General features: G+C 43.1%; 1 protein-coding gene across 2 annotated transcripts; it reads right to left on the bottom strand.

The window, feature by feature from the left end:
- Nucleotides 1-38: 38 nt before the first annotated feature.
- exoc3l2b (exocyst complex component 3-like 2b) lies at nt 39-21977 on the bottom strand. Of its 2 annotated transcripts, none has more exons than XM_026997810.3 (13): nt 21620-21977; nt 13552-14037; nt 12785-13011; nt 7039-7699; nt 6617-6731; nt 5861-5971; nt 4967-5067; nt 4675-4788; nt 4444-4579; nt 3600-3722; nt 3242-3397; nt 2278-2399; nt 39-1470 (listed from the first exon to the last, which is right to left on the bottom strand). In XM_026997810.3, the coding sequence occupies exons 2-13, from the start codon at nt 14013-14015 to the stop codon at nt 1191-1193; spliced, it is 2610 nt and encodes an 869-aa protein (XP_026853611.2). In that variant the 5' UTR covers nt 14016-14037; nt 21620-21977; the 3' UTR covers nt 39-1190. The 2 variants fall into 2 exon arrangements, with proteins under 2 accessions (XP_026853611.2, XP_026853610.2); XM_026997809.3 differs by lacking the exon at nt 21620-21977 and adding an exon at nt 18421-18563.
- Nucleotides 21978-22893: the final 916 nt, after the last annotated feature.

The raw sequence follows: 22893 nt of genomic DNA, 5'->3' as shown, positions 1-22893 counted from the left end.
TAATCAAGACCCAAAAACCACAAAAACCCCAACAAAAATAATTTCCATATCTTTTTCATTTATTTTTATATGATTTAATGTACAGGAGTTTTATGTCCAAAAGCACAGTTCATGTCAATTCTGAAGCAAAGGCTTCATAATTTTTTAAATAGACAGAGTACCCTAAAGCACATTGAAAAGATGTATCTTTGATGCCTTTTCTATGTCATCCACATGTCACATATACAGATCAGGAAGAAGCTATACAAACAAGCTGACTATTTGAAAACTACTAATAACGGTGTCGTGCACAGCTTTCCTAGCTATTGTGGAATGAAAACAAGACATTTTTTGACAGAAAAGTGCTATTTGAAAAATCTATTGGGCTACTTAAAAATTTGGTCTGTTAGCTTGAGAAATAAAAGGCATTAAATGCATGTTTTATATTGACAGATACTTCTGTAAAATAAAGAATGTGGATATGTTTCTGTTGATATGTTTTTTGTTTTTTTTTGGTGCAATAAATAGCCTATTTGGTTCCTAGAACATAAATACTCTCCTTTTGATTTCCACAGGCAGGTTTGAATAGCATCATCAGTACTAAATAAAAATCTCCTTTATGATGATATGAGATGAATGCAGCATGAAATTATTATTTTAAATATATGAAAAATAACAATTATCATAAATCATTGCACAGTACCTTAAATCAAGTGTTAAATCACAATGTACAATCAAAAACACAAAATAAATTTCAAAACACTATATAATGTCCAAGCAGTACTAGTGTGGGTGTGAATATAAGAGATGGTTTCACCCATTCCCAAAATATGAGATGGTCTCGATAATTGTTCCCATAATTCATTTTTTTTCTAAACTGAGCAATATTTGATAGTAGTACTTTTGTTATCCCAGTAATAATATATGTCAATGCATATGTGAAAATATTTCACAGAACCTTTATGTTCTCAACTTGGAATCATGTTATGTGGTGCCATTTTCTCAGCTCAGTCATCTGTTTCAGCATGGATACCAGACAGAAGTCCTCTTGTGTGACTTAGCAATAGCACAGGCTATGCTGTTACTAAAGTTTTAGCATTAACCACTGTCTGCATTGACATGTAGCTCATGGACAGAGTCAGAACAATACAGCAGGAAGCAGATTCTTTTCAGCCTATTAATCTTACACGCATGAAATCCCTTCAGGTGAGTTACAGTGCGTCATCCTGGGCCTCCCGGGCCGGGGCCCTGCTGCGGCGTCCACGCAGGCCGGAGAAGCAGGAAGAAGCGACGAGGGCCACCCGGCTCAGGCCTATGTTCAGGCAGTGCACCTCGGACGTGACAGGCACGTCGGCAAACAGAGCCTGGTCCCGTGCCAGGCGCCCGAGGCTGTCGTAATTCTCGATGTCCTTCACAATGTTCAATATCTCCTGCCGTTCCGTCTGCCGAGTCATTCCGCGTATGTTCAGGATAGCAGATACATGTTTCTTCCTTTCAGGGGAAAAGACAGATAGCCTTTAAGTTGTAATACCTTAATTGAGGCTACACTACCACGCATTGGGCCCAACAGTGTAGCACTTTCATCTAAACTTGGCAAACCATGAAGCTAATCTGATGAACTGTAAACACTGATGCATTGCATGGGATTATCTGCAATTTACAAAGTCCTCATTCATTATGTGCTTTCTTTACTCAAGTCAATTTGTTTCTCAGTGTGCATCACTTTCTAAACTAAATCATTACTGAATAACCAGAGGAAGGTGTTATGTAGTAGTAATCCTTAACATAAGGACAAAGGCTGTGGGATAAAATAGAAGGTACTTTCTGCAGTGTACATCAGATGAAAGACTGATGGTGTTTCCAGATCAAAACTAGATACAGGTTTACACTGCATACAGGTAATTAATTTGAAGCATTTGCCTTACTTAACATACTTTCTTCAAAAGACAATTTCCTCAGATTTTTGCAGCCCGGTGGGACTCTTAAGCAAGCAACTGCCCTTTCTAGGTTAAGACATGCAGTGTCAGGTCCAGCCAGGATGCCTGTATTGCTTTGTCTTTGTCATAGCTCAGAGATGGACAACTCCAGCTTTCATGTGAATTTAGTACAGCCAAACAGACCCCCATAAAAATCAGGAAGCCACCGACGTCTTGTTTGCTTTCACAAGCCACTCTTTCGTCGTCAGGCTGAATGGATGGTGCTAGCTATGTTTTGCCAAATGACCTGAGATCCTTGTTTACTGACCTCCATCATATTGGGAGGGTGGTGGGTGGTGCAAGATTACCCACCAACACTCACCGTACATCAGGGAATTCCCGAACTAGGACGCCAACCTCTATCTGTATGGAGGGTGTGTCCTCCAGCAGAATGATCTCGGATATGTGGGGAATGGCGCTGTCTAACCATGAGGCAGAAGACTCCTGAGGTCCAAAAAGAAGCAGGACAACATTAGATTCATGAGGCCTCATTATATGTCAATTTACCAAATATGAATTCCACTAATGTGAATTCCAATAGTTTCAGTCTCTTTGATCATGAAGGAAAAGTCTTACTCAAGGATGCAAACTTGAGCTTTAATCAGTTTTGATAAATTACTCGGGATTTTCTGCAGTATTCGTACTGCAATGCGAGTGGCTCACAAGATAATGAGACATGAATTATGAGGGCAAAACACACCAGAGCAATCTGTTGTTTCTCCATAGTCTGGGAAAAAAAAAACAAGTTATGCAGAGGAATCAGCACTGGAGTGTGAGCTATTGTAACTGAGGTTATATATCTGTGTTCACTATATGAAGAGTGCCCTTCCTGGCGTTAAAGGTCGCTCATGGCTTCAAAATCCCAGGACAGGATGCTCCTCCATAAACAAAGTCATCCTGTTGTCTATGGAGGTGACAAACGGATGCTTTAACTGGTCGAAGGGGTGGGAGCCGCACAGGAGAAGTGGGGTGAATGAGGGCGTTGCGGAGCTGACCGTGACACCACCCATTACTCATAGCTCTCCTGCGCTCGCATCCTCTCAGCAGTTTCTGCAATACCTCCAGCAGTGACGGCAGTAGATGTGTCACGAGTGACCAGCAACATGACCCATGCTGTTACAGTAAGCGCTCCTAATCTGGAAATCTGTCCCCTTTTGCTCGGAAATGTCTGTTGATGTTTTATTGACATTGTGGAATGTCCTCCTGCTTTGTGGGATGCACTTCCCTGTCCTGCACTGATCATATTTTCCATACTAAAAAAAAAAAAGAACCAGCATGCGACTTACCAAGTCTTTAAACAGCGTTTTAAGATGCTTGCCCTCATCACGAAGGCGGCTAGCCATCTTCTTCCTCATCTTGAGTGACGTACAGATGATTCTTCCTCTCATAATAGCACGAACATACTCAGTCAACACCCGGCGATGGATCTCTCCCACCAAGACCTGAAAGGAACCCATCAATGCATACACAGAACAAACAGACAGTAAGCAACTAAGTAAATCATTTAAGTGAATTTTATCAACAAAACAGTCAGAAAATCTTTAATAAATGGTAGACATGCTGAGTCTAATGTAATAATGTGGTGCAGAATAAGATGTATTGTAACACTTGAGAAGTAACACTATGTTGGAAGTGTTCATGGACCTGGTAGGGTGGACTGTCCAACCTCCGGAACTTCTTGAAGTGCTCCTTGATGTGGGCGATGATCTGCTCGAAAGCCTCAGTGCTGCTCAGCCATTTCCTCTTCACCAGCTTATCAAAGAAGGGCTGTACAAGTGGAGAGAAGGAAGGCGCGTATCGCACAGTGACAAAGTGACCACGGACCGAACCTTCCTGCTCGTGTTCGGGACGGGTGTGTTGTGTGTTTTCATATCTAGAATTCCAGGGACTGGAATGGACTTCCTGCTAAAAAAACAACCCCTAGAATGGTCCATTCTTAGGCAAAGAGGACGCAAGATTAGACCTAGAAGCCCATGTGGCCTAGCAGTGCCCAGCCAAACTGTGGGTACTAAGCATTCCATTTGGCACTTAGCCAAAAACATCTTGTTCAGCTGTGTTTGTCACAATAAGCTATTTTTATGTTTCATCCCTGGCCTGTATGTGAGCCAACAACCCTGAGAACAAGCCACAAAGGAAACACTGATAAGATATTCTTTATATTCTTCGACAGGGACCCTGTGACCATTGGGGATCAGTACAAGGTGTGTGTGTGTGTGTGTGTGTATACATGTGTGTTTTTCAGTAGAAGCAAAAGTGTCTCTTCAAAACACTACCTTTTAGTCCAAAATAAAATAGCTCATTTTAAAATACATCATCATTATTTATTTATTGTTACAGTTAAAAAAAAGAACTATGGTTGCTGGAAAAAAAAAACTACTAAAGTACATTAACTACACACTTCAGTAGACAGTAAATTGTGTCACTGTTTATATCTAAGGAAAAGAGACCTATGTGAAGTGTGAAGTGTGTGTGTGTTTGATGGACTCACTCTAATGTGCTCAAATAGTCTGTCATTCAGTACTCTCACACTCAGGTTTACAATCCTGTCCAGGGCAGTACAGGCTCGTCTACTTGAGTCTTCACTGATAGCAGGGTCACACTGTGCACAGCGTGCTACAAAGCTCCTGTTCACAGCACAAACACACAAATTAACAGATGTGAACATGAATAAATAAATGGTGAATTTTGCTCTGGAGTTGTAAAGCTTCTGGGATTGTACCTGAACGGTGGACAGCAGTTGGCCAGAGCGATGGTCTTTGCAACATAACCATCTTCATTTTCCCCAAATTCACTCACAAGCCCTTCATGGAACATTTCCACCTTCCTTTGAAAGCTTTGAAACAAAACACAGACTCTGGTAAGGATTTGTAGCCTTAAAACTATGCTCACCAATGCTGTCCTTTTAAAATGACCTATTAGGATACACAGTCAACAGCCATAGGCTACAATAATCTTTATTGCATTGCAGTGATTAGGGACATTTGTATTTTCCTGGTCCCAAACTTTCTCACCAGTACAGGAAATCAGCAAGCCCATTAAGACTGCACTGTGCCACTCGCGAACCCAAATTTTGATTTACTGCAGCAGATCTTTCGAGATCCTCCTGCAGCCTCTGTAATAGAACAGATGCAAGAAAGCCATTTACTGGATCTGTGCACGAACATAATCAGGCCTAGCAGATAACTTCAGTGCTTGAGCATTTTGTCAAAAATAGCAGTAGTTTAATATACAGTGTTAAAATAATAATAATAATAAAAATAATAAACTTATTACAAGTTCATCCTGACCAGAATGACCAGAGCTTTAGAATATTTGATATAGCACCAGTGTTTTTTTCATTGAAATGGTACATAATCGATTATGGATGCTGCATGGAACTCTCCTTCAATGACATGGATTCCACCTGTCCGCAGTACCAGCGTTTCAAAGGTGGTATAAATACATATGGGGACGTCATGTCCCCTATGGCCACTAGAGGCCAGTGAAGAAGCTTCAAAAGTACTGTGATGTAATGGAAACCAGAGCACAATGGTAAGTTTTTATTTATTTTGGCTCCAGCAAGAAATCTATTCTCTCACTGTGTCACACTGGGAGGTGTGAATGCTGTTAGAAATACCCCAGCTATGTCCTCACAATGAACTTAGTGTTTAAAAATACAACTACACTTTAGTGACAATATAAAAACAACCAGGCCCAACAGCAAACCTGTTCAGCCTATTCAGGAGAAACAAAATCTCGCGCAAATATGAAGCAAATGAGTTCAGATGGCATTCAGTACATGCTTTTAGCATCTCACGTCTGGACACACAGTGCCCTCAATCAGGATGGAAGAAAAAGAAGGGTTTAATCAAATTCAGAAGCTGATTTTGTTCCGAGAACTGAGCATGCATCGTCGCTATGCCGACCTGGATGACCGTGCGCGCCAGTGGGATACTGTAGTCCTCGACGTGCAGAGTTTCCAGCCATCTCTTCTCTTCTTCGTCCAACACCTGAGACAGCTTGTTGGTCACGTTCCCCTGGAGCACCACAACAAACAAAATCAGGGTTTGCTACACTTTATGACACATTTGTGTTTTTGTTAGTGGACTTAATCTGGGTGTTTGCCAGGACCTCCAGGGCCCTCCATAAAAAATTCAAAATGGTTTCTGCTGATGGTTTCCTGAGACCTGCCTACATAGTATATCTCCACTGATTTTACATGCACCAACAAAAACAGTGGAACACTTAAACACATAAATACTAATAACACATAAATAACTGTCATTAAGGTATAAGTGACTTAAAAATAAAGTAAACTTACTTACTGTTTGTTTTCCAAGACATGCTTATTAATTATTTTGTCTACACTCTGTTCAGTGGAGACTCTCATCACTGCATGAACTCACATTTAAGTTGCATCATGAGATAAGAAGGGGAAAGGCCTTGTTGTAAAGCCTGGCTCCTATTGTGTGGTGCTCAATGTGGACAGGAAAACCGTGAGTTGACCCCGAAATGCCGCGTTCTAATTGGCCACGCAGGTCGCAGCGACCTGTCTCATGCCTTGGACTTAACAGGAAGTGCCGTAGATGCACCCTTTTCCGCCCACTGGGTCGAGGAATACGCCACTACGGAGCTAAGGAGGTGGGGAAGGTGTGGAATGGACTGGGGTTAGGAACCCTTACCCGGACTGAGTTGAGGCAGTCCAGCTCAAGCTTGTCTACTGTCTCCTCAGGCAGCAGTGGGCCAAGCTGAGAGTAGTTGATGGGTGATGTTATGCTCACTGTTCCAAGGACATCCCTAAAGCAACAACAGGAAGGGTCACTCCAACAACGAGACTGGACCTTAGTCATGAGGAAACATTAAAATATGACGGGATAGGTGTGGGAGTGTATTTTAAGACTCTTATCAACAGACGCTTATCAATAATCATATTTACTAAAATTCCTGCTGCAGGATGGGAAATAAAAAGTGATAGCAAGAGGCCCATGAACTATAACTCATATAATAAGTCGTATAATTACTGTGACAACCACTCATAAATAACAGCTGACAGCAGTGGCCGTATTTAACATCTACGGAAACCGAGGGAAAATCATTTCTCAACCTGCTATAGATGTTGTAGAGCCAGTCTAGGAGAGAGTAGATATCAGTAATCTGCATCTCTCCGTCAGTGATGGCCTGCAGGCGTCGGGTCACAGCCAGGTGGTAGCTGTGCGTGTACACCTGGAAGGCATCGTACTCCTCAGGGTACACCGACACCACGTTGCGGCGAGCTGCGCCCAGGTCCTCCACCATACGGATCCGCAGCTTGTCTAGGTATGCCGCCAACACACCTGGCTCGACATCTGCATTCTGGGGCAGGTTGGCATCGGCTGCCTCAGCGACGGCCTCCTTCCAGCGCTTCTTCAGCTCCCGAGGCCTCGGGCCTCCCTGGGCGGCACCTTCGCTCATGGCCCAGTCCCGATCGGCTTGCTCCTCCTGCTGAAGCACCAGCACCACGAGGCCCAGATTGGGTCCGGCTGAAGGTGAGCGCAGGGACTCCCGCACCACATCCCACAGCTCCTTCTGCAGGGCTTCGTACAACAGCTCCACATCCTTGGCCTTACGCCGGCTGCTGTCCTTGCTGCTGGGGCTGGTGAGATCCTCAATGGCAGTGCCCCCTGCTGGTGTGGAGGATGCCTCCTTACACTCCTGCTCCAACTCCAGGATGTGGGTGTCAGCCAGGAATAAGTCCCGTTTGGTAACTAACTGTAGGATCTCTAACACTGAGGGGGGATGCAGAGCAAAAGGGGGATGGGGCACATAAGGGAGAGAGAGGGAGAGAAAAGGACAATGAGCAAGGTTTTATCGTTGATGAATGAGTGAAAAACTATAAATTGCTTGTAGTCATATAATATCATGGAACACAATTGTAGGATGATCTCGTAGCTAACAGCCTAATCAAGAGTTCCAGACGTGAAGCATGCTTATCTTCTGGAACTCTGGAAGCAGTTCTGCATGATTCCCACTCATTCTCTTCATTGTTCTTCAGTTCATTGTGGAGACCGTGAGCATCTCTTTCATACCCTTCGTTTCCTTCTTAGTGCTTCACTTGAGAGGGGTCGTAATGGATCAAATAATACCAAACATAATTCATCACTCTGCTCATTATTTTTACTGAAAGAAAAGTGATGAGGGGCCTTTCCAAACAGGTACATACCTTACTGGTTCAAATTACTTGCATTATTCATGAAGATAAACTGCGTAAGATTAGTGTCAAGTTTTCATGCAAGTACTATAGCTCATCTTATGTAGAGACTGGAACAGGAACTGGATGTTTTAGCAAAATAACATCTTCTGCAGAAGGACTTTTAAAGCTACAGCCATGACAAATGAATTAGTTTCCTTATTACGAAGAAAAAGGGTTTTCTGCAAAGATATGTTTTATTATAAGCAAATCTGTCCAACAGTGCTTTACACAAGATCTTTCAAGTTGTTAAGCATAATCTATATGTCCATGGATTAGTGTTCTCATTAGTTTCTCTGATGGGGTCAAATGAGGACTTTTTACATTTGAAATAAAATCACTGGTGAAGTTCCCACTGAGATCAGTGCACACGCCCATTACATCATGCTTGACCTACTCATTTGTTTTTTAAACAAGAAACTTGTTTTGATTGGTGGTGAGAGTGCCCAAAGGAGTTATATGTCTGACTAATGTATTTGACTTAGTTCAGGAGAAAGACAAGAGCTAAATGGGGCATTCTGTTTATGCCGGCAAAAAAACAACAACTTTTCTCTCACTGAACCACATATGTGTCCTGCAGCTGGACAATCGGTTGACAGCACAAGGAGCACAAGCCATGACTGTACTGCTTCTTAAGCAATGACTTTCAGCTCCTGACTGACCTTCACTCTGGCTGGTTATGTAATAACTAACTGTTCCACACATGCTTGTTGATGGAGTCAGGAGCATTCATGAAGTGCTGACAGAACCTCTATTGGCAAAAGAGGTCAAGCTTAGACATAGACCTGCTTTTCTGACAATATGCATACACACACTATGAGAGGCTTGTCTAAACTGTAACATATCTCACAGCACGACTGAGAAGCAGCCTTTTGGAGTGAGGATTACTGAACTTGCACCCTTAAATTCAGGGGAGATAGTAGCTCTACTGATAGGAGAAGGGGATTGACCCTGCTGTTGTCACTGGGGTGTCTGTGTATGAGTGACTTGCCTTATGCCTAATACAATGTATCAGACTCCACATACATCCTCCTTCACCTCTTATATAACCCCTTTGTTCAGAAACAACCAGGGCTGCTTGATTATACAGTATTCCCTTGCAACCTTGAGAACCTTGAAATGCTGTCATTTCACCTCTTGCGTCTAGGTCCATTTCAGAGCCTGGGGAACCTTGAAGAGAAAGCCAGGGTTTGGATGGAAGGAGTCTGTCTACTGAGCATTGATGAAGGTGAAAATCACACAGACCGATTCTAAAAAAGACTACGTTCTAGTGGAGAAGTCCAGCACAGAGGACCAGGGTCCTGAGCTTCTGAGCTACCCACACATTTCCTGCAAAAGCCTCCTCTTTTAGAGGAGAGGATGCGTGGGAGCTCAGCCGGCACCCGCCTTATCCGTCTCTGTCCCACTCAAGGAAAAAGTATCCAGCCATGCCACCACACACCGACACCCCTAAGACTCCACCTCACTTCGTATGGGCCAGAGCCACTTTGCCAACCCATCGGAAAGAGGTCTAAATATATAATACAATGCCGGCAGGCCTAGCGCTATCACAGAGGAGGACTTGGAAAAATGAGTGTGGTTCCCTGTTCTTGTGTCAGAAACTAAGAGGCACTTCCTATGGTAGGCCCATCCGGCTAGAGTCCTCCACCCAAGGACAGAACCTTACTGAGGGGGTTGGGTAGCTTAATGAACAGACACCACTTTAGATTTAGACTTGCTTCTCTCCCTGTCAGCCTGAGGAAGGAGGTCCGAGCTCCATCAACACTAGGCAGAAACCTGTAAACCACGCTCTTGAAACCACGCACAGTTTCAAATGCCAGATGTTGAAAGGTGTGCAGAGTCCATATGGCTTATCCCAGAGTCATTAAAATGGGAAAGAGTGTCAAGAAAAGGGAGTGATGCTGAGTTATATGCAAAAGAAGAACACTGGGGCTTTGTTTTCCCAAGGCACCTGCCATCTGAAAGTGCTGTAACGAGCGCACCCCATTTACGTATAGATATATCACCCTTCCTTAACTAAAACCACAGTAATAGCAAAGTGACTGCATATGTCTCAGCAGGGGATTGGGGATTGTCGAAAACCTGTGCTTTTGGCATTGGGATTTCAGAGACAACTTACTCTATGGTAAAGTAATGAATAAGCAAGATATCCACTAACATAGCTCAAGCACCTGCATAACCAACATCCATTATAGTTGCCATTCTGCTATTATAAAGAGAAGGTTATCCAAAAATCTGTGTAGAAGCCAGAATCTGATCCACCTAGTCTCTGGCCAAAGACAATGGACTTCTCTATATTTACCCCATGTGGCATGGATTATCCAGCTTCACTTTGGAGCTCTCCAGACCCTCCACCACCTGTTCAGCAGACATGCAGAAGGGCTCCAAAGGGCGTTAGAAAACTAGATATCTGATACCTTTGACATTCTTTGAGCTCTTTTCAAACACCCCCATCTCCCTTTCTTTGTCAATTCCATGCAGGCATGGATAAATATTTCTCTTCAACAGTGAGTAGGGGAGTGTTGGGTTTCCTTTCATAACCCTCCCCGCCCCCAGTCCCAAAAGGCCCGCATGCAGAGCCCAAACTGTTGGCCTGTGGCATCCAGAGTCCCTGGACAAGACTGAGCCTGCCCCATCACCACTGCACCACCTTAAGCACATTCAAGCATCTGGAAATGGAGTTGCTGGTGGATTAGCATCTGGCCCTCCTCAGACGTTCATGTTTCTGAAGAGCCTTTGGGCTGCTGGGTGTGCACTGATGACATGAACCCATCTCAGGACACACTGGGTTTCCTCCCAGCCTCAATAGTGGGAACATATACTCTACCAGCAAATATGGACTAAATTTCATAATTTGGCAACTCTGCCCTTCCTTACACTATGAAGCTACTTGGTTCTATTTAACATTTAGTTGATTTCTAAAGGAAAATAACATTTGTAAAAGCTTGCCTTAATATGTGCACAAATGTCCTCACACTATCTCACATATATAAATTTCTAGGTTACCAAGGTTGTGCTTTGACATGGTTCCCATGGTTACATCTACTGTGTGGCTATTAGGTGCAGTTATAGTTTTATGGTTGAGGGCTGTGGTTGTAATTTGATGAAGTCTGGAAATCATTTACTACTCTGTAGAGAAACCACCCTGCTAAATTACCTCTTTATCAACATAGTTTAACCAAATCTAACCAGAGTCCATCTCACTGATCAGCAACATTTGGGCAGTTGCGTCTTCAGTGTTAGCAGATATTGGAACTTAAGTTGGAAATGAGTGCATCATTTAATACAGATTCTCCACTGACCTGAGAGCCTGTCCTTGTGCTTATGTTATAGAACATATATGTTTTCTAACTTAATATGCTGCACACAAGATTAATGTGCAAATGTGTTAGTTTAGTAAAAAAAAGTCACAGTTTCCTGCTGCAGAATGACTACAGTGCTAAGAGAATCACTCCTGCATCATCACAGAGAAATTCTGTACCACTTGGGAACAGCTGCCTTGACAGAACATTATTTTCCTTTGATTAAATGCCTGCAAAACAAGTATCTTTCTGATGCACTGATTATCCCTTTATTAATGCTAAGTGCAGAACCAATAACATATCCCTTGTCATTAGCTATAGCTAACCAAGAGCCTAATGTTTCATCAAAAGTATGGATTGGGCTTAACGTGCCCCATGAAGAGCTGCAGAGACCTCCTGAATGGAGGGGAGGTTGCCAGAAGGTTCCCCTTCAACACAGTGTGGCTTAACATACAAATAAAAGCTTGTTTTGTGCTGTATCAGCTGGAAATGGAAAGTAGCGGCATGTCCCCTTCTCCACCCCCCACAGGCACAAAGCCGAGATGTGGCCAGTCATGTCTGAGGGGTTCCCTACCCAGTTCCCCTTTCCACAAATTCCCCTTTCTCCATTTCCCTTTCTGCATTCTTATTGTACTTGCAAGGAAAGAGCAGTGTTTAAAAGACTTTCAGTTGTGACAGCCCATATTGAACCCTGGAGATTGGCTAAGATGATAGAGCAGTAACCTCTAGTTCACTGGCAAGGCGATAAGCCTTTAAATGGAAGATTGAAAAATGTTCAGATTAAACGTTGGAATGCATGTCTCCTTTATTTGCACTCTATCACCTGCCGTTCCAGAGTCTCTTTCAACATGTAATATAAGTAATTTATTTACACTGTACACACAGGACACCTTTAAGTGGGACATTCTGATCGCAAAGGTCTTATTAGAAGGTGAGCATGCTAATTATATTGGTGGGAACATCCTCTGCCTGTGGTAGGGGGAAGAACTACCCATCATTTCATTAAAATGCTTTTCTGATGTATATCTGAGGCCAATCTAAATCTTGCCCAAACAGGCCCTTAAAAAGCCTGCAATCTGATCTGTGCAAGCTAGCCCAGGACAAATACCTGTTGACATTGCAGCCAAACAATCACGCTCTGTTCTAATCACAGACTCCATCCATGAGTGTGCTCTGTAACTCGAAAAGTTATGTGTTTTTGGACAGAGATTTAGTCTTCTTTTCATACGGTCACCCATTACACTCCACTGCTGGTCAGAGTTTTTGATGTTTTCTCACATAATGGTGTTGACATCGAGTGACATGATAGCATCTGGCCTCACCTGAGAGGGGTTCTCTGGGTTTAATCTCTGGCACTTCCTCTACCGGCTCCTCTTCAGGCCCAGGTGATGCTGAGCGCTCCACCATGGACTCCCTCTTCTGCTTGCCTCTACCCACGATCTTCAGAAAGGAGAGTCTTCGGCTAGTCGAGTCGGCATCGCTCTCTGAACACAGGTCTCCGTTGGGCAAGCTCTCCTTTCGGAGGCTCTCTCTGCACTTGCCCGCCATTCTGACCCAGAGAAGGACAGCAATTAGAGAGCCTGAAGCAACGAAGAAAGGGTTCTGGAAAGAGGCTAACATCTCGTGATCTCTTAGAGAGCTCTCAGCATCAGCAACTTGTGGAAACCTAATCAACCTTCAAAAATCCTAAGACTGATTCTTTTAAACCTACTGACTTTAAGGGTAAGATTACTGCCCACATCCTCCAATTATGAAAAGAGAAGCTATGACAGGCTGAAGGCAGTCACCCTACCTGGGACTCAAACTCAGGGCTGATAGGAGGCAAATGTAAGCTCTGACCACTGGATCAAAGAGCCAGCTCCCTGGTCCAGCAGCCAGAGGACCCATTTAACCCTCCTAAGTGACAGTCTCCATCACAGAAGCATATGGGGTTAGGGGTACTGGAAGATATTTGGAAATTTATTCTGTGAGCCTGGACCTATATATACTGTTTACTCTATGAAATTTAAAGTTTGAAAATAAGGAAAGAAATCCCAGATCATGGGCACCGCTACACCATTTCACTCCTCACCCTTCCCCACACATGTACCTCAGCAGGCTCCCTTCAGAGCTCCGCCGGCCCTTCTTCTTTTTCTCCATGGGTGACGGGGTGCCGATGGAGCCCTGAGGTGAAGGCGTGCCGCCACCTTTGCCCCTGCTGGACATCCGTAGGCCCTTGCCCAGCTTGCCCAGGGTCTTGAGCGGGGACACACCTCGGATGCGCTCCAGAGTCCCCTTAATGGAGCCTGACTTCCCTGAGCCCCCGCGCCTCCCTTCATTGGCCTCGTTCTCGTCCTCCTCGTCGTCGAATGGGTTGCGGTCACGGGGGACGCCACCGTCCAGGAGCAAGCCGCCGTTGTTCCGGGCCCACTCCTCATCCGAACCGTTCTCGTCAAATGGGTTGGTTTGGTCCAAGCTCATCTTACGTAGGATCAGCTTGCCGTGGGTGATCTCCAGCTCTGTGCTCGACTTGCTCCCCTTCAGCCGAGCTGGGAGGTTCTTAAGGATAGGCATTCTGCTGCCTGGAGAGAAGACACTGGGGCAAAATAAGAGTCAAGCATTAGAGAGACACACCGACATTATTTCATAATGCATTCTTGAATATTTACATCAGCATGAATGAACTTTTCATGTTTTATATTAAAGTAATATGGAGTGTTATATGGAGATTTTGAATGCATATTTTGAATATTGCAAATTTAATGTAGTAGCACACTCCCACGTAAGTGTTTACATACTGAAACACCACATGCCTGTTGAGATGAACAATCATGAATGTATATTGTAGTATTTTTGTTATACTACATTACGTTATATTATGCAGACACTCTTCATGAATATTCAATCTTTCTAGAGGCTTTTAAAGAATTTTCATCTTTTGTTTACACTGTATCTTGCTATGAGCATTTTAAACAAACAGTTAAGTACAGTTAAGTAAAACCGAACACCTACTGAAAACGTTTAAACATTTGATAATAAATTCTGAAAGATAATGGCAATTCTGTTATGCCTTTATTTATATGGAATAATACTTAGGTCACAACTTCCATATGATATGAAGTAGCTCTCCCTCCTTCATGGCTCTAATACATTAACCAGTGCTTTGCTGACACTGGAGTTGGTGATTAGCTTCTGTAGTCTAGAGGCTGAATAGTTTTGCTTAAATAGTTGAATATAAGTGCTATGCAGGCATCACAAATGAGTCTTGGTCTATAATACCCCCTCTAGAGACATGCTGACTATTGAGGTGTACCCGGACAATTATGGTTGGTGATAAAGAGGAAGGGAAGGGAGCAGTGCTGAATCACTTCCTGTATGCTAATTTATGTGTTTGTGTATAGGCTTGTGGGACAGAGTGCATTATCTCAAACAGAATATCAAATTTTACAATGCTGGATTTTGAATGGTGGTTGGCCAAGTGACAAACATACCACATCATACCACAAATGGGATACAGGCCCTTCATTTGACATAATAAAGCCATTTTTAAAATCATACAGGTTGTGGGTGTTTATTTCATGATATAATATATTGTTTCCAATAGAATTATAGCCAATGCTACACATCCAAAATGATGTGGGGGGGTCTGGAGAGTGCCAAATGAATTTTGGCTGGTAAAAGATTAGGTTTACAGCAATCAGCAGGCGCTCGTGAGATGTATTTGCCAAAACACAGTGGCAAGCTGCATTCAGGGCACAACAGTTAGCAAGCTTTGAATTCCTGAAGAGGGCCTATTGTTTGCAGCTTCCTAAATGTTTGGAGTAATAATGTGTCTCTATGATTTTTCCATATGCGCTACTAACTGTTAGTACAGATGAATAATCAGACAGCAGAAAGCAGTGGGAGGAGCCGAGCAGCACAGAGGGCAGTGATTGCAAAGTGACTCACTGATGGTTAATGTTTAGAATGATTGATTTACAACTAACTATTTGGTTCATGTCCTGTGCTATGTAATTACTGAGCAAGGAAGAAACTGAAATTACAATTGTAGATTGTCAGGAGAGGACATTTCTCAACAGTTTAAGTCCATATTATGGCCTAGCACAAAACATGCATAGTCATACCTAATATTGATATTGCCTCTTTACAGTTAGTGTCACAGTACTGTGATAGACTAGGGTAATATACTTTTGCAAAGAGTTCAATGGGAAGTCAGCACAGCTGCCCTTGTGAAAACAGGGAAATGAAAAGTGCTGCTATTTATTCTACACCACCAAAGCCCATGAGGATGAAGAGAAGGTTAAAAAAAAAACAAACAAGAAAATTCAGCAACGCTTCGAGAACGTCGTAGCAACATTTTGCCTGGCTTAAAACCAAAAGCTCACTAAAATCTTGTGGAACCACTGCTGAGGTCTTCCCGTCCATTCTGACACCTCTGCCGTGCAGTTCTCACGATGTTCCCACTCACCATTCCTGGCCATCCAAGTGCTAATTATAAACCAGAGAAGGGGGCCGCCATGGAAGGTCGGGTTAGATCTCTGGGTGAGATATTAAACCCAAGGTGGCGCTTTCCCAGCCAACTCAACTTCCTGCCTCGCACAGGTAGTAAACAAAAGACAGGTTCCCTGCATTCCATCCCACGATGGGGGGATTCTCCATTTAGTTTCTTGGATAAAAACAAGAAGCGACCCATGGCTATTAGGTGACCTAAATATAGACCGTTTAAATGAGAGCTGCATAAGATGCGGCAGCCAAAGGTTGTAGGGAGCTGGACGTTGTAGGGAGCTGGACGTTATAGGGAGCTGCATGTTGAAGGGAGCTGGACATTGTAGATAGCTGGTCATTGCTTTCTGGGAGGGATGCTGAACTTTGAGATGAAAGATGAATTAAAGTAGCTGCTAATCTTTCTTCTCTCTCACTACTTTTTTTAGGGAGTGATGGATTGAGATCAAGAGCTTTTATTCTTTTGATTGACACCTAACCACTATTGGGAATTATTGGAATGTCTTGAGTTCCTGGAGTGGCCGGCATGACCCCAGTCCAGACTTTCCCATATGGATTGCTTTACACATTGTTTTCATAAGATTCACCTGGACATTTAACTTCAAGAGTTTAAGAGTTGGTAACAGATCACTTTAAGAGCCTCCTGTCTCTTTTATATACTTGTGGTAACCTGGATGTTAAGGTAGAAACTCCCCTAATCGGGTCCTAATGTCCTCTTATCTCCACATGTAAATTTCATGGCCAGAGTAATTTTTGTATTTTTGATGAGTAAACAATTGTTTATAATGCATCCTGAGTTTACTTTCTATCAGACATAATTTTTTGATGTCTCATTTAGTATATTCATGACAACACAGTTTCTTCATCTGTTTTAAGGGCCAACCAACAAAAATAGATAAATCAAAGGAGAGAGAAGGTTTCCATCCTGATCACATGTCCATGTGTGCAATAAAAAGACTGATATGGTACCTTTGTCCTTTCACTCTAGTCTTCCATCCTGTCCTTTCCAACATGCTACCCAAGGTCATCGCTGATCTCAGAGCTACAGTCCTGTGCCCATATTTTTCAAAAGGTGTGGGGAAAGGAGGGAATAAGTAGAGATGTGTAGGGCGGACCGGAATGTCACAAGTAAAGGGAGAAAGCCTGGTCTCAAGACGTCCCGTGAGTGCTGCATCCAGGACTCTGGCATTGGACCACAGGTGCTGGTTGGAGGAATTCTGGAGGGATTCCAAGAAATTCTTTGCACAACTTTCCTTAAGGGAAGGGTTATACGCATGCTTGCCATCAAGGCATGTAACCACACACAAGTCCAAAACAATGAGGAAGAGAAGAGCCGTGAAAATGCCACTTTAGTTTATATCAGGCTTAATGGCAGTTAGCTGATTTATGGATTTTCAGGGCACATTAATTCCTTCTGCTCTGAATGACTTGAGGTCAAATACCATATCATGACTATTCCCAATCCCAGTAATCATCCCAATTCAATAGATCTCTGATACATTCCAATAGAACTTGTTTTCTTTCCCCTCTTTTTCTTTGGAATCCTTCACAAAAAGGTTTGTGTGTCTCTAATTCTATAAAACAGTTAGATTCACTGATGTTGGCATTAAATTAAAATAAGCAGAGAAAATCTTTCAAAATCTGAACAGAACATGCAGGTTAAATAACTGATCTAGTTAGATATATGCCACTTCATCTTTGTTGACAGTTGCAACATTGCAGTATGTTCTACCATAAAGATGATTTTCCATGACACACCTTTTGCTTGGTCGGGGGGGGGGGGGTCTAAATCTTTAACTGTTCACTAGTAGACTGGTGTCTATTTAAATTTAGAAGCTGCAAAGCAGTGAAGGTTTCTTTTTCTGATACAGAAAAAAAAAATGTATGTTTCAGCCCAATTAGGTTTCAATTCCCCAAAATATGTCTGCACTTCTAAAACATCTTAGAGTGGGAGCGGGAAAACGAGGTCCGATTCCTACGTCTCTCCGTTGGTCACAGGTACAAGAATCTGATCTGAATTCAAACTAAGGAGCTTTGCTAATACCAACCCAGGTCATGAAATCTTCAAAACAACCCCAGAGGAAGGTTATCATTTTTGAAGAAATTAATTTAAATTCATCTGAATTGTACTCCAGATTAATCTGCCTAACTAGCATGAATGTGAGTTTGAAGACAAGCTGTGCGCTGAAAAAAGAGATAGTTGACCTTGGTTGTACTTGAGAACAGCTGAACAATCTCGAAGAGTATGCTTTTGTATAAAAAAAAAAAAAAAATTAATTCTTTTTTATTCTTTTGTTTGAGTACATACTAAAACTAGTCTTGGATTATAGACTGTGCTATAGAGCTTCACTAAGTATTATTTTGCCTACTTCAGTCACATGCATCAAGTCTACATAACTCACTAAGAAAAGTGCTGAACACAGTATTCGTTTGACTTTCAGTAGAAGGAAAATATCCAAAGAAGCAATACACTTACACAATCCATTCCGATCTTGTTTTAGAACAGGAACACAAACAATAAGATATCAAAAGTGCAGTCCACAAATATGAACGTTCTTTGACATGCTGAGCTGTTGCTCAAATGTCAAAGCTGCTCCGTCGTGACTTTATTTTGGGTGGGTTGTCCCAAGATCATGAGTTTCACAACACGCTTGGAAAGCGCATTATATTATTAATAAGCACAGACTATTTTATTTTAGTCGCAAACTTATATTTGTATTTCTTTTTCACATCTGTGCAGTTATTTGCAAACGTTTGGAAACAAATACGTATGTACGAATATTATAACAATTATTTTAGGAGTGTATCTTGCCTCTGTGTTATAGGAATTTCAAGCGGCGTTTTATGGTACGGCTTGATTCACATTTTTGGAGAAGAGCATCAGTTATGTTTGATGACGTGAGAAGACAATTATTTATTGGGCTTTTATAGCTGCTAGTTGGTGGCACGTTTCAAAAGAAGGTTATTGGCTTGATATATTTATAAACTCATCTATTATTGCAGGACCCAATCCACTAGTGTCCTTAACGTGTCCAAAGCAACGCGCTACTGTTGTTACCAGCCCTTATATGGTATATATAAGCCTCCATTTCATCTAGTTTTACTGCCATACATGGCACCGTGGTCGTTGCATTTAGTCTGTGACCCCAGGGCTGTTTTAGGCGCAATTCACCAACGTACAAAATCGACACTGTATTGTCACCACACTGGAGCAGGGTCTGTGCAGACATGTTTCCCCAAGACTCCTGGCAACCACTGTGAGGATGAAGAAATGACTTTTCCTTTTGTGATAGGGTAAATACTTGAATAAAGATAGCCGCCGATTTATAAACAGTGGAAGGAGGCGAATGCAGGGGACACTTAGAGGTCAGTTTTCCCAGCAAAATGGCTTAGCCTAGCTAAATTTTCGATCCTTAATTTTACTCTGGTGTCCTATGTTTGGACTACTAATCTTTATTGGCTTCTAAGGACTGTCAACGTCTCCATATAGAGAACATCATGGGTTTGCTTAAACCTGCACAAAGAAAACGCTTAGCGACCGACTTCCCTTGATTCCTAAATCAGATGACAATCCTGCTTTTGTACGCACGTTAATTATCGTTCCATCTTTGCTATGATATGTGCACAGTCACAAGATTCGTTGACAGTGAGTCACATGCTTTGGTCTATGAACTATTTTATTGTGAAGCAGATCGAGCACGTCGATTTCCACCTAGAAGTGGGACTGCGAGACGAGCTCCGGAGCGGAGTGTATTCCCGGCGTTATACTGCATAGTGTTTTCAAGTTTGCCCTGCTGTGAGCGCAGAGTGCTTGCGTCTGTTCCTGATGTCTGCGAAGGTCATCTTGGCTCTGCCTCAAAATATTTCCCAACGCTTCGGCGAATGAGGGAGCATGCTGATGCGTGTTTGGCTTACATAGCTGGATTTTATTTGCTTAGGCTAATGGCTTTTGCTCTTTAGCTTTTTTGGATGTGGAACTGGTATTTTTTTGTTCTGGTATTTTAAAAACAGTTACAGTAGACCATTCCACCCTGAACAGACGTGGGTACCTGTTCATTTGCTATCATGATTATTCTTTGACCATTATTGTCATATTTGTGCAATCTTCTAGTCAATCTCCAACTGCCCCACTACCAGGACCCTGGAACTGAGACTATTTCGACATTTGTCATTGCAGATATGCAACTGCTAAGAACTTGGAACTGTGCACCTGTGTGGGGGGGTGTGCTCCCATCATAGCCTGCCTGCATCCTGCTCTCCAAGGGTCACAGGAAACGCTCTCCATCCCTGCTGTCACCCTCACCCAAAAAAGGGCACTATCAAATGACCTCGGAGCTCAAATCTGCCACTGCCCCACTGACCCAGCCAGGAATGATGAGCAGGGGGCAAGACTCGGCTGGCGCCACCTGGACCCAGTGGCATCCTGGCGCCGCTTGGCCTCAGCCAGAGCATCTGTCCCGTCCGGCAGGATGAGTGCCAGTCGGACGTCATACAGTCACCTTTTTCACAGTCGGAGCCAAAATGACACTAAATTAAGGGGGCTGTGACGGAAGTTGTAGCTCCGTGTGAAGCGCAATTTGTGGTTTGAGGAAGGGGAGTCTAACGCGTTCCTGCGTCCCCCAAAATTCAGCTGATCTCATCATCTATTTGCATTTGGCTGTGGTTTTGCATGAGTTTAGCACTCAGTCCTGTTAACTTCTTTCAGCACATAATTTTCATTACTGTTCGGACAGGTTTAGTGCTGTGTACATTCTAGTATCTGTAAGATATCCCTTGATATCCCTAACTCCAGCAGTGCCCAACTCTGGATCTGGAGAACTATTGCCCAGCAGAGTTTAGTTCCAGCAGTCATAATAATCTGATGCTACTAGAGGTGTTGATTAGAAAGCTTTTGTTTGGAACTCTGACAAAAGCGATAGGTTTATAGGGTGATAGGTGTCCAGAACTGGAATTGGGAACTCATGCTCTGTAACCTCATGTATATACCTCTCGGAAGCACTAACAGTTGGATTTCAAATGACTTGCAGACAGTATCCAACTAGCTGTCCTGTTTTTATGAGAGTTTATCCAATTGTCAGCATTATATCAAATTATTGCCTGAGGTCATTTACTTCTAAAACAGAGTAATGATGATGATAAATACTTACGGGATTTGACTACTGTTTTTACATTATAAGCATACTCCAAGTAAACAAGTCAGCTAACATCTATGGCATTTCCATGGCTACAAACGAGCGGATAAGATTCACTGAAGGCAAGTTGACTCATGATCATATCTGAAGTCTCATAGACCTCTCTATCGAGTGCCAATTATGAAAGATTGTTCATGCTGGTCAGGGCTAAAGAGGTTGGCAGTGATGAATAATTGTTATGGTCCACACACGGGTTAGCAGCTGTTTGTTGGCACAGATACCAGTGTGAGGCAGAGCTTTCCTGACCTTTGCAGCCTGACGTAGATATCCACAAGGCTGAAAACACAACGCTCCTTCATTTCACCAGTACAGTCACTTACGCAGCAGGTAAAGTATCCAGACTGAATTCAAAATAATCCATCCATTCAGACAGGTCTCACAACTGTAATATGGGGTCAGAAGCCAGTTTTTCTTTGTCCATTAGAAAAAACCCCAATCAAATGACAACAGCCTGGTCACACCAGGAAGTCCCTCAGCGCTTACCTTGTTTATCAGCTGTGTGGTGGTCCCCAGCAGTCTTAGCACTGGGACATTCCTGTGCCTCTGAGGTTTGTTGGATGGTTGGGAACTAGGCTGTGCGTGGCTGACTACACGAGTGTGCCTTCCTCAGCCCAAGGCACGTCTGGACCCTGGGGCCGGCTGTGGTCGCTTCCTGAGCTGTTAAGCAGTGCGGAGCTGATGCTTTTTCCTCAGGAAGCCGGCCATCCCCTTTCCTTCTCGCCAACCAACACGCCTCCCCCAAACCCCATGGGATACTGGGAAACACAGGGACTGTGATAATACTAATTGCCCTGGGAAGTGCGGCGCGGAGGGCTGCCCTTTTAAGAGCACCTCACTTTCTTCTCCTTTTGTTTGTTTGCTGTCTTTCACCAACGGCCCGGGTTGATAAGGGGATGCTCACGCCAAAGCCCGCGGGCCTGGCCCGGCCCAGCAGTCGCTCAGCGGCGTGGGGGAAGTGGAGTTGAATGGAGGCAGAGCTGGAGATTGTTTCAGAGTCCTCTGTCCCACTTCGAATCCCCTTTGTCTGCTTGAGTGTTTGTTGATGCATGTCCCAAACACAAGCCTCCCGTGTCTGAAGGTGGTTTCCCACTGTAATGGCAATGCTGGCTCAATGTGAGCCCTAGGACGAGACGGGGTCTGGGCGGCGAGCTAAAGCCAAGGTCACTGGGTACAGCCACACTTTACAGGACGTTTTTGTTTGTTTTTCCACATTAAGAACCAGTGGTGGATATGGATCTATACACTCATGGCTTTGATCACCACTGTGGTAGTGACAAGTCAGCAAGTTATTTACATTCCTCATAGTACACAGAAGAGTGTGCATAGTGTTTTTTACTTCCAAAATTTTTAATCATAAAAACGCAAACATCTGTATGTTAGTCCAGATACTTTGGTTTGGTTCTTTAACTTCCTTAGTATTGTGCTCACTACTCCACGTCCCTGTTGATAGGTATAAAAGAAAGTGTTTTCTGGATCACATATATTTAAACAGATATCACACATATATGTCAATATAATCACACATATATGTCAATATAATGTAAATGATCGCGCAGCAGTAGTTTTAAATGGTTCTTCAGAGAAACTGAGCAGCAAGCTACACTTAGAAATCAGCTGAACTGTTCATTAAATTCTGTTGATGCTGAAACAATATTGGAAAAACTGACGACAGAAAACTGACAAGCAACTCCACTCAGTGTAAAATACATAAAGGAAAGCCTGCTTTGATCTAATTGCTGCCAGACCTGAGGCACAAT

The sequence above is a fragment of the Electrophorus electricus genome, chromosome 17 (assembly GCF_041902795.1).
Source record: "Electrophorus electricus isolate QZ-2024a chromosome 17, ASM4190279v1, whole genome shotgun sequence".
Lineage (NCBI taxonomy): Eukaryota > Metazoa > Chordata > Actinopteri > Gymnotiformes > Gymnotidae > Electrophorus > Electrophorus electricus.
This window is presented reverse-complemented; position numbering and strand designations above follow the sequence as displayed.